This window comes from Mus caroli, unplaced genomic scaffold (genome assembly GCF_978045245.1).
Source record: "Mus caroli unplaced genomic scaffold, Mus_caroli_1 scaffold_6, whole genome shotgun sequence".
NCBI lineage: Eukaryota > Metazoa > Chordata > Mammalia > Rodentia > Muridae > Mus > Mus caroli.
This window is the reverse complement of record NW_028227261.1, coordinates 30,341,255-30,353,109: the sequence shown is the minus strand read 5'-3', so window position 1 is coordinate 30,353,109 and position 11,855 is coordinate 30,341,255. Positions and strand designations below refer to the sequence as shown.

At 49.2% G+C, this 11,855-nt stretch overlaps 1 protein-coding gene across 1 annotated transcript; it reads right to left on the bottom strand.

Annotated features, from left to right (window-relative positions):
• Positions 1 to 2,055: 2,055 nt before the first annotated feature.
• Gjb4 (gap junction protein beta 4) lies at positions 2,056 to 11,855 on the bottom strand. The gene is made up of 2 exons (XM_085838394.1): positions 11,069 to 11,855; positions 2,056 to 2,219 (listed from the first exon to the last, which is right to left on the bottom strand). The coding sequence occupies exons 1-2, from the start codon at positions 11,853 to 11,855 to the stop codon at positions 2,056 to 2,058; spliced, it is 951 nt and encodes a 316-aa protein (XP_085694520.1).

The following is an 11,855-nucleotide window of genomic DNA, read 5'->3' as shown; positions in this document are numbered from 1 at the left end:
CAACCAGAAGCAATGGCATGAGCCTGTATTGTTTTGGAGGCTCAGGGGGCTCTCTCTGACTAACAACTCTTATGAAAATAGCCCACATCTGTCACTGGGGGTCTTGTTTGCTGATCTATTATTTCATGCCTGGGTTTATGTGGGTGCTGGTGCCCAAACTCAAGCCTTCCTGTTTGTGCAGCAAGCTGTCTTACCTAAGGGGCCATCTTTCCAACCTCCCTTTTTGTTATAGGGTCTCATGTATCCCAGGTTGGCCTAAAGCTCAACATGTAACTGAGAATGACCTTAAACTTCTAATCTTCCTACCTCCATCTCCTTCTGAGGGCTGAGATTACAGTTGTCTAAAACCATGTTGGGTTTATGTGTGGTGAGGCTTGAACTCAGGGCTCAGTGCATGCTGGGCAAATGTGCTAACAACAGAGCTACAATTCACAGCCTTAGGAAGGACTTTTAAAAAATTCGTTTTAGTATTTATTTATTTATTTATTTGTTTAAGTGTGTATTCATAAACACATACACGCGTGGTGTGAACCTGTGTATGTAGCTGATGACAGAGGGACACAAGAGGGCATCAGATCCCTTTGAGCTGGAGTTCAGGTGGTTGTAAACTGTCTGATGTGGACTCTGGGAACTAAAATCAGGTCCTGGGTGAGAGAAGCCATTGCTCTTTACCACTGATCCATCCTTCCATTGCCCAAGTGAAGACACTTACAAACAAGAAGCACAACTTGGGTGTGTTTGCCTTAAAGAAGAATTTATTGGCTTGTTAAAACACACGAAGGGCAGGGTACCTTGGGGTCAGAGTGGCATCTGAGTCAGGTCTGGAGAGTGTCTGGGATCGCTCTTCTATTTGCTGCTGGCCTCTGCCCTCTACGACAGTTGGCACACATCTCTCTTCTTACCCAGGAGAAGCACGGGGCTTTCATACAGTAGCTTTACAACCAGCATCTCCTGTCTCCCTAGGTCTTGCCATTACACACTTTCCTTAGAAACCATTGAAAACACGACTGATATCTGCCTGGCTTCATCTAAAGACAAGGAGCTGGGGCAGGTGACTAGCTGTGACTAGCTGTGACCTTTAGAACCCCAGTTTAAAGGGACAGGAACAGTGCTGGGTGGATAGAACAAAGAGAGGACTTATGGCGTGAACAGGAATTTCCAGAAGAAAGGCCATGTGTCCTTAAATGCTCCATCAGGCAAGACAGGGCCTGCAGAGCTTCCACTGGGCTGAGTGACAGAGAGTAGGTGAAACTGGCTTTGGCAGGGAGGTTGAGAGACATGATGGGGCCGAGACAGACCACAGGTAGTAGGTGAGAGAGTGGGAGGTGAGGGAGGGGTGAACTGTTGGGAAAGCCAGAGAAGGCAGGGAGGTAGCTGCAGGGGGCCATGGGGTCAAGGAAAGATCAGAGAATACTCAAACAGGCAGGAAGAGGTAGGGGATGAAAGGATCCAGAGAAAGGAACTTGTGGGGAGCTCGGAGGATTAGCAGGTGTAGGTGTAGCACAGGTTCTCCCTGTGCTGAGGGAAGGCATGGAGGGAGATGGAGGTGGTCTGTAAGCTTGGAGGCAGTTGTAAGAAGAGCTTCTACTTCCGAGAAACAGGGTGTCAATACATGGAATGTGCTAAAAAGTCTGAGGGTGGAGAAACTGAGAAGGCTGGCACCATGGTCAACAACCAGAGGAGATCAAAGCAGACTGAAGGGGAAATGTCCACAAAGGCCTCCCCCTGGCTGTGGGGTTTGCTCCAGCAGCAGAGCTGGCCTGGGTGTAGAGAAGGGTATGCCCAGTGGGACTGAATTCTAGAGTTCTGCCTAAATAGGAGGAGCAGAAGAAAGGTGGGGCCGGGCAGTGGTGGTGCATGCCTTTAATCCCAGCACTTGGGAGGCAGAGGCGGGCGGATTTCTGAGTTTGAGGCCAACCTGGTCTACAGAGTGAGTTCCAGGACAGCCAGGGCTACACAGAGAAACCCTGTCTCGAAAAACCAAAAAAAAAAAAAAAAAAGAAGAAGAAGAAAGGTGGGACATTGGCGGGGCAGCAATTCTGTGTGGCGATCACCTCAGTGGGAATTGATTTTCCTCTTACTGTACACGCGGTGTGCTGTGGCTGTTGCTCCCGCCTTGCGAGGGTCCGCAGCTCTCCGGGGATGGTGGGTATCAGTCGGCAAGTCCCACGTGAGGTGAGGGCGGTGAGGGCGGTGCTGGCGATACGTGGAGCTCCGGCCTAGGCAGGACACAGAAAGAAGGAAGGGAACAGAGGAGGGACTGGGGGTCAGAGAGGAGGAGATCAAGGTACCCACAAGGCTGTGGGAAGATGAGGGGCGAGCTGCAAGTGAGAGGACTGGACGGCTGTAGTCACGGCCTGATCCTGTCTCACCATCTATCCCATCTCCCACTGCCATGGTTAGCCTGTCTCTGCTTTACGTCCGTGCGTCTCCAGATCCTATTGGTCTGGGCTCACAGGGCTTTTGACTTTCCTCTGTTGGATTCTTTTCATCACGATTTGATTATTCTCAGGTTTCTCCCATCTAAACAACAGTTTTCTGTGACCTCCCCATTTGCCTGACACTTCATTCCCACCAGCCCTTCTCTTCCCATCGGTCTGGCAGCAGCCATTCTCCGGCGCATTGCTAATGCTGGAGCTCTTTGCTCGGCTCTCATGTCACCTGGTTCAGTCACCTCACATCTACGTGATGTCACTCTTGCCTCTGTGACCATCCCGTAACTCCACAGGGCTCATTTTAGTCCTTATTTAATTCAAGCCACAGCGGTGTCTGATGATCGTTTTTTCTGCTTGTGTTTCCCGCGTCCTTGCCCTCTCCTCTGTCATATCACCTTCCCTAGGCTCGGTGACTCTCAGCTGGCTTCCCATCTTCTCATGCCTGCCCTCAGTTTTTGTACAGATCGATCTCACCAGCCTCAGATCACCGTCTACCAGTGAGGCCCAGAGAAGCCAGCCTTCCTAGGCCCAGTGAGATGACCCTGGAAACAGACTGAGGCCAACCTGAATGTATGAACTTCTGGTGTGGTGTGAATGAAAATGTATCTTGTTCACTGAGTTTGCTATACATTTAGTGTTTTTATTTTTTATTTGTTTATTATTATTATTATTAATTATCATTATTATTATTGTCATCATTATCATATAGGTGTGTGTGCCACTGTGCATATGTGGAAGTCAGAGGACAACCTTCATGGGTCAATTCTCTCTTTCCTTGTGTCCTGGGGATTAAATTCAAGTTATCAGAATCAGTAGCTGGTCCCGTTTTACCACCAAGTTATCTTACTGGCCCATACTATATATTTTAAAAACGATATATTGTATAAAATATATTAAGAATTATTATTTTTCTATATGTATGTTTATATACACACACTTAAAATATATTATTTTTATTTTTTATGTGTATGGGGTTTTATCTGCATGGATATATGTCCTCATCAGAAGAGGGTGTCATATACCCTGAAACTGGAGTTACAGATGGTTGTAAGCTGCCACGTGGGTGGTGGGAATTGAACCCAGGTCTTTTGCAAGAACTGCAAGCCCTCTTAACTGCTGAGTCATCTCCTTTTATATTTTTATGAATACATTTTGGTTAAACTGTTAACACTTTGAACACTTGGGCCAATCTAAGCAGAGTTTTGTTTTGTCTCCATCAAAAATTTATTTAGTGTGTGTGTTTGTGTGGGTGGGTGCACATGTATGTGCTGGGCACATGCATGAATGTGTGCTTGTGTGTGGAGGCCACAGGGCCACCTGTCTCTACCTGTCCAGTGCTTGGATTACGAGTGTGCAGCGCTCTGCCCAGCCTCTTTTACATGGCCTCTGGGGACTGAACCCAGGTCCTCAGGCTTGTGTGATGAACACTTTATTCACTGAGCCATCTCCTCCCCACAAAACTTTGTCCAAGTCATCTGTGACACACTTATTTAAAAAAAAAAAATTTCTGTGTCAAGGACTCACTAAGTAGCCCCAGGCTAGAGTGAGCTTCACCGTCCGACCTTAGTCTCCCAGGTTCTGGGATCACAGGGGTAAGCCCCCACTCTCAACAACTCAGTAATTTTGAATCAGTATAAGAAACTTGAATTTTTATTCTTTGCCACAAAACCCTACCTGTATAATTTAAAGAAAAAAAAAATCCAGTGTGAGTTTGTTTGTTTTTTTTTTTTTTTTTGGTTTTTTGAGACAGGGTTTCTCTGTGTAGTCCCGGCTGTCCTGGAACTCACTTTGTAGACCAGGCTGGCCTCGAACTCAGAAATCCACCTGCCTCTGCCTCCCGAGTGCTGGGATTAAAGGCGTGAGCCACCACTGCCTGGCTGTGAGTATTCTTTATGATAGAAACACTTCCTTTGTTTTCAAAATAATTTTTGCACAGAGTGTGCTTGCAAAAATAATACAATTATAAGGCCTTGCCCTCAGGAACAACAATTAAATCTACGCCAAATGTCTTTGCCTTCCATTTTTCTTCCTTCCAAGTGACCGCTATGAACAACCCAAACGCCATTGATTGAGGTTCTTTCAGGCTAATTAGCTTTCCTCTAAAGAACAGTTTGCTGCTAAAAATTCAGTAATCAAGAGCACGGGCCCGTAATGCAGGGCATTTAGCAAGGGCTTCATTATAGGAAACCCCTCCCTATGGGCGGGCAGCTGTGGAGCTTTGTCTTACATTTAGCCAGTTTTAAGGACACCTCCCAGATCTCCATCTCTGGGCTGTCAGTGCTCCACCAGCATGATTTGGACTCTGCTTAGTCAGTCAGTTGACCCACTTCTATTGAGGTCCTACTGCAGGTGGAGGACCAGTTCAGGTGATGGGAGTGTGTAGGGGGGTGTCAAGTGGTGAGCAGACTATAGTCCTGGTTCTTCAGAGACTCATCTCGGTGACACCATGGAAACCAAGAGTTTTTTCAAAGCCAGTTAAAAGCTTTGAGGACGATAGCACAAGGTCATCTGATAAAGAGACCCAGGGTGCGAGCTCCTGGGAGCGGCTTCCCGGAATGGAACTGTTTCAGGTTTTGCTAATGAGATAGATGTGTGATGTTCTAGGAGTGGCCAGACAAAGCAGGCACAAAGACCCTGAGGTGGTGGGGTCAGGGAGTGACCACAGTGTGATAGAAAGGGAGTGGAGGGGAGAGCTGGAAAGATGAGAAAGGCTTAGGGAGAGCAGTCCATGCCTACAGGGCCCTATAGACCCCCACAAAAAGTTTGACTTGCTTGGTTTTTTTTGTTTTTTGTTTTTTTGGCCACAATGGAATGCTTCTTGAAGATAAGCTTTAACAAAAGCTTTTGGTTGTGGTATGGTGATAGGGTGGTCTTGAACTTTTAGTCCTCCTTCTGCCTCCCTGAATGAGATCACAGGTGTGGGGAACCACACCTGGTTTTATGTGGTGCTTGGTGGGGATTGAGTCTAGGCAAGGACTCCACCGACAGAGCTACATTCTTAGCTCTAATCTTAATCGAAAGAGCGAGTTAATTAGACTTGACTCTCATGTAAGACAGATCTTTTGGGCCACTGTGGGGACGAGTAAGGGTGGAGGTAGGGAGTGACTGCAAGGGTCCAGATGGTGAAACTAGGTGTCCCAGCCAGCCGGCCAGCCGTGAATTAAAAGGCCTGATGGCAGGAAGTGATGGAGTTTTGAGTATATTTGGGAATTACTGCCAGTACGACTTGCCAGTGATGTGGGTGTGATTGCGATGACGAAAGAGGCTCCTAGGTGTTTTTCCCCCCTTCTTCGATGAGTGTGAGTGTGTGTGTGTTTCTGTGTGTTGTGGCACATGCGTGTGCACTTATGTATGCCTGCGTAAAGGCCAAAGGGAGACTTCCTGTGTCCTGTTCTATTATGCTCCACCGTATTCCTTTGAGACAGGGTCTCTCATTTAATCAGGGGCTAGGCTGGTGGCTAGCAAGTCCCCAGAATCCTTTTCCCTCTCCAGTCCTGGGGCTATAGGCATGGCTTCCTGGCTTTTTATGCAGGTGCTAAGGTTTGTGCTTGCACAAAAGGCACTCACCAACAGAGCCATCTTCCCAGGCTGGTTAGGGGGATGGATGAGGGAGATCATCCTCCATCTGGGACAAGATGAAGGAAATGTGTAACTGTTTTCAGCCAGATCAATAGGAAGTTGGAGATGTGACTGTGCCCCTCAGGGAAGAAGTTGGCTGTGAACACACAAACCATCTACACTATCATATAGGTGGTTCTATTGATGGTGCTGACCAGGACAACTGAGAGAACTGGGCCCTGGGGCATGTTACGTTTAGAGACTTAGAAAATGGAGAGGAAGCAGCTTCAGAGATTCATAAAGACCATGAGTGGAGTGAAAGCTAGGGGAAGATCACTGCCTGAAGACCAATAGAAGATGAAATTTAGGGAGGAGGCTCCCAATGGCCAAACACTGCTGAGGAAATAAGATGGGGTGGGAAGACTGAGCACTGGGCTTGCCAAATTGGAGAGCAATGGGGTGAGAAAGAGGAGACAGACATACAAAACTCTTAGAGTTACCTTGCTTTTTGGTCAATGGTAGACAAATGGAGAGGAGGTGTGGAATTGGGAGAGTTAAAGGGAGAGAGAAGCCAAATATTATAGCATACTACTTTCCAAAGGGGGATTTGTTAAGGAGAAAGAGCCCAGAGTAGAGATGAGATGGTGTGGTCTGCTAGCCAGGTGGAAAAGGGGTGCTTCATCCATGCTGCGGAGGAGAAGGCAGGACACTGGGCAGGCGTGCTAAGAAGATGCTAGGTGTGTCTGGAATGTGCTTCCTCTTCTTGCTTCCCAGGCACATGAGGTGGCTGTCTCTCAGCCAAGCCCTAGGATTGGGAGAATTAGGAGGATGAAGGATGAGGAAAGAAAAGGTATGCTCTAGTTCTCTTGGAAAGTTGGGTAAAAGTTTTAGGGAAGTATAGGATGGCTTAGAAATGCCAGGGACTCAACTTGAGCGTCGTTGTCAGACGTTTAAATCAAGATCAGTTGGTCCAGTTGTGTGGTTCTTCAAAGGCCCAGCAACAGATGCCTCTTGGAGAAGGTCTCAGCAGGCAAAGCACTGGAGGGACATATGCAATAGCAAGGGCTGGGGAGTATCTAGCAGTTAGTGACTATAGGGGCCTGGGGACTCTAAGCTAGGAGAGAATGGGGTGAGGCGGGCGGGGGGAGTTGTGAAGAGAGGTGATGGGCAGTGAGCAAGATGGGGAAGAGGGATTGCTTTAGTGAGATTGAGTGATCTGGTAAGACAGGAGATGAAGCTGTTGTACAGATGTGCAGACGAAGTGTGGGAGGTAAGGATAGGTAAGGTTTGGTGGGTAGAGAAAAAGCTTGGGAGTAAGGAGGTCAAGGAACTGAGAGGCCCGATATGTTAGCTACAAAGATGTTAAGAATCATAACGAATGCTCTGGTAGAGAGCAAGACAAGGGGGCTAGGGATCACACTGGCCCCAGAAAGGATGGGGAGTGACCAGGTATCTTATTTGTATCTCAAACTTAGCGTGTTTGAAACGGAAGTCATCTTGGCTTCCTCAAATCTGCACATCCACGGCAACTCTGGACTCACTGAATCACATTGGCATTCAGAGCTAGAGACCTGAGTGTCTCTTTGATTCTTCCCCGTGCTTGGTCCCCACACTCAACCAAATCAGCAGATCTTTCTGTGAGTCTCGATTTGTAAAGCCCAGCTTCCTCTCTCCATGCCCACTGAGCACACCCTGCCCGGTTAGGGCTATTGTGCTTTCTCAGGCCCTTCCCTCATACTGCAAACAGGCAGCCCTGCCTCAGTCAGTCCACGCTGCAACCACGGGCGTCAACTCCTGTGATAAATCTTTCCAAGGACTTGCTCTTGTTTTTAGGATGAGGTCCAAGATCATTAACAGGGATCTGCAAAGAATACATTACACGATCTTTCCTGGTTCATTTCATCCTCAATCCAAACACTAGCCCCTCAGCTGACTCAACCACCCTGGCTTTCTTTCAGCTATCAGATTTGCCCTCTGTTGATTTATAAATGTTGTCCTTCTCTATCCAAAGTCCCATTCTCCAGCACTTGGCAAACTCTCCCTCTCTCCATCCTTTCCTGGATGCCTGGATGTCAGGCATCCCAGCATCCCACACTTCCCCAGAACAATAGGCATTTGATACTCATCCTTTTCTCCAGGATGTAAGCTGTGTGAACCCAGGGTGTGTGCTTGGAGCCTAGCATTGGAGGACTTGACATACAATGAAGCCGATATTATCTGTTGAATTGAATTCAAGGAGAGGCTCTAAGGGTGGGGCATCTGCGGGTGATGACAAGATCTGGAGCCTTGTGAGTGGGAATCTAAGTGTCTCAGAGGACAAGAAAGTCATGGAATAAAGAAGGCAGGGTGAAACACAGGTGGTCCTTGTGGTCCCAGGTCACTTGCCAAGGCAAGAGAAGAGTAGATACCTGGCCGTAGGCCCAGTTTTCAATGAGTGAGAAGTGGGCGGCATGGACGGGAAAGAAAGGAGTGCGCAAGAGGAAGACAGCAGGGAAGCACATGTGGATTTCTCAAGAAAGAGGAGGGCTGAGTGGAGGCAGGAGCTGTGGGAGGATGCTTGAGAATGTGGGAGATACAGGATGAGACAGCTCAGTGGCCTCAGCCACTTTTGCAGGCCTTGGCGGGCCAGATGGTCTCCACCTGGCCTATGGTTCAGGGCATGAGAGCTCTGGAATGTGAGGGCATTATGGGAATGGTCTGGTCATAGGGTGAGCTTACAATATGCTGGACATAACAGCAACTCCTGGAGTGGGCTACTAGACTCCTACAGGAATTGCTGGTAGCTCGTGTCCTAGACTAGACTTGGCAGCTGTCTTGATTTTAACACTGTAGGGCCATCGAGTTCTGTTGAGAGTACCTGGGCTGGGTCGTCTCATCTCTGGGCTGATGAAGGTTGAGAGCCACCCTTGTCCCCTAGTGTCAGAAGTTCAGTAGGTGGCATTGTTCCTTTTACTGGGGACACCAGCTCCTGTGTTCCAATGTTAGCAGCTCCTGGGAAAATGGTCTTGACTGAACCAAAGCTACCTATGAATTCCTGTTGGACTTCCTGCCACCAGGGTTAGGTCAAACTAATGGCTTGTAGGAGTGTTCAAAGAACCAGTATTGTCTACCCAAGTGGAACTATTCTGTAGTGGCATTTATGATACCTCCTTCCAAATATGGCAAGCTCTAGGTCCCTGGGTACATGCCCAGCCTACCTCAGCCCCGCCTTCTGTCTCATTTTCCTCCTCCATCCATCATAGATGCTAAAGCCTGGCCATTAGCTCTGCTTCCAGGGAACTTGACCTAAGAAAGAGGACTCTGACCCAGTCTCCTAATCAGCATAGAATGTAGAGGCTACCCAATGGGCTTGGAGGGTTTCCCTACCCATAAACAAGATTTTTAAACTGGATTTAGTTAACCACAAGAAGCCGAGAGAGGTAAAACCACTTTGCTGAGTTCCCAGGCGTGGCAGAGGGTTCAGATAAACATGACACAGTTTTCCTCCACGAGGCTCACAGCCCATTTACTCAGTTAGCAAACATTTATTGAAGGCTGCAAACCTGGTGACTCAGCATCCTGCCCTTAAAGGGCTCACAGGCTGATGGGTATCATTCACAGGTATCAGCTATTCCAACCCAGGGAGAATGGCAGAGGAGAGAGAGGCCTGAGCTGGCATGCCAAGTGGTGAGGCTATCCTTGAGGTTTGAGGTCATTTGCAGAGGAGGCAGGAGGGATTAGAATGACAAAGATTGGAGGCACATTCATGGCATTGTGGACACCTACACATTATCAGTAGTAAACTGAGGGAGGGAGCCGCGGAGGGAGAGGGAGGTCAGGAGTGCCAGTTTGGGGGCAATGGGATTAGGGGTGGGTGTGTTGAAAGAAATGTTTAAGCTGGAGGAATGGTGTCGTCACACCCATGGACTGAGTAATTATTCTATCCAGGTGTGGAGGGCAGATCTGAGAGGCCCTGTGGAGGATGGGTGGAAGGCTATGGGGTGATGGAGAAGGTGACTTAGAGGTTCTCAGAGGTTGGAGTCAGTGCCCTGGGGTGCTGAGCTGGGGTTACGGGTTGCAAGGAGCTGATGGGGCCGGGGGAAGTGTGAGGATCATCGGCCAGCTCTTGGTCTGGACAGCTAGATAATGGCAGTGCCCTCCATAAATGCGGCAGGGTCTCTGTGAGGAGGGCAGTTTTGTGGGAAAAAGGCGAGGCCAGTCAGGAATTGCTAGTTGTGCTATGAAAGTACTTTCCATGAGAGCTATCCAGGGGCAGCTTGTGGACTCAGAGGCAGGTCCAGGATAGAAAGATGTTTGTGGGACTGTCAAGGTGTGTGTGTGTGTGTGTGGTTATAGGGCAGGGGGAGGATGAGGTGACTCAGGGAAGTGTGTTGGTGAAGGATGAAGGGGTATGGCATGTCTCCTGGACCCCTGCGAGACTCCATCTTTCACTTGCTCTCCACACCATTCTCCCATCTTCAAAAGTACTATGTGGTACTCCCTGCATGGGACCTAAATTGGGTGGGTTGGGAAGTCATGGAGTGGAAAGCAAAGGTCTGCTAAATCACGCACAATGGATCAGGGTTTCCATGGCTCCCTGTCTCCTTGCTGTGGGTAGCTTCCTGCAGAGCTGTGAGGCCCCTGCTGTGGGTCCTGTCTGCTGTTCTTCCTGTCCTGGTGGTGGTGGTGGTGGTGTGTGTGTGTGTGTGTGTGTGTGTGTTTGGTGTGTGTGAGGATGGGGCTCAGATGACCACTTAGCTTGGCTTCCTCCGAGAGAACCACCTGGAACATCACCCCCGTACTTCTCCGCCTGACTATAAAACACTGGGAACATCATATTTATTAATGGAGTTGAGGTCCTCATTGACAAATATAACATCCCCACCAGCCATCAAGTCCCTGGAGGCTCAAGTTCTAGGGACTCAAGGGTGCTTCCCATCTTCTGCTAGCTCTTGGATGAACTTCTGGGGTCCCCACAGCCATGTTTCCCACCTGACCTGCTGCAGAAGACCACACTCCCTTCGCCCATTTTCCTGGGTGGCTTCAGTGGACAGACAGTCACCTCATAACCCTACCTGCAGGTCATGGATACACACCTGCATCCACCGTGGCCATCCCGGCCTTTGTTAGGATCACGCTCTCATCTTGAGGGTGACCTCCTTTGGAGATCACATACGGTGGGCACGTATCTGGCAGTTGGTGCCTCCTGGAAGCTTTCCGGCGCCGGGGACGGAAGACCTCCATGCATCTCTTGCCCACCAGGTAGGCGACCTCACTGAGGTTGAGTAGAATACAAATGGCTGCCGTGACTACCATGAAGTAGGTGAAGACCTTCTTCTCTGTGGGTCGGGCGATGAAACAGTCCACAGTGTGGGGGCAGGGAGTCACAGAGCAAGCTACCACTCGGGGCATGTCATAGTCCTTGTAAATGCAATGGAAGATATAGAGAAATCCCGAGTCCACAGCAGCCTTGAAGATGAGACTCAGCAGGTATGTCCACCACAGGCCACCCCTCTTCTTGCTCAGGTTGCTGTATAGGGCTGGGGCGTTGGGCCCATGTTTGAGGCGATGTTTCCTTTCTCGCTCTTCACGATAGGCCACGTGCATGACCACTAACAGGGAAGGACAGGTGACCAGGATGAGCTGCAGGGCCCAGAGGCGCACGTGGGACACGGGAAAGAACTCGTCATAGCAGACGTTGGGGCAGCCTGGCTGCTTGGTATTGCAGATGAAATCCTTTTGATCGTCGTCCCACACCTCCTCTGCCGCCACCACATACACCAGCACCCGGAAGATGAAGACCACAGACAGCCAGATGCGGCCCAGTGCTGTGGAGTACTTGTTCACACCGCTCAGGATTCCCTGGAGAAATCCCCAGTTCAT

Coding starts and splice junctions, on each gene's coding strand:
- Gjb4 (XM_085838394.1), bottom strand. CDS start 11,855: ATGAACTGGGGATTTCTCCAGGGAATCCTGAGCGGTGTGAACAAGTAC. Junction 2,220..11,068: donor GATGGCCACGGTGGATGCAG/GTGTGTATCCAT, acceptor TGTCCTGCCTAG/GCCGGAGCTCCACGTATCGC.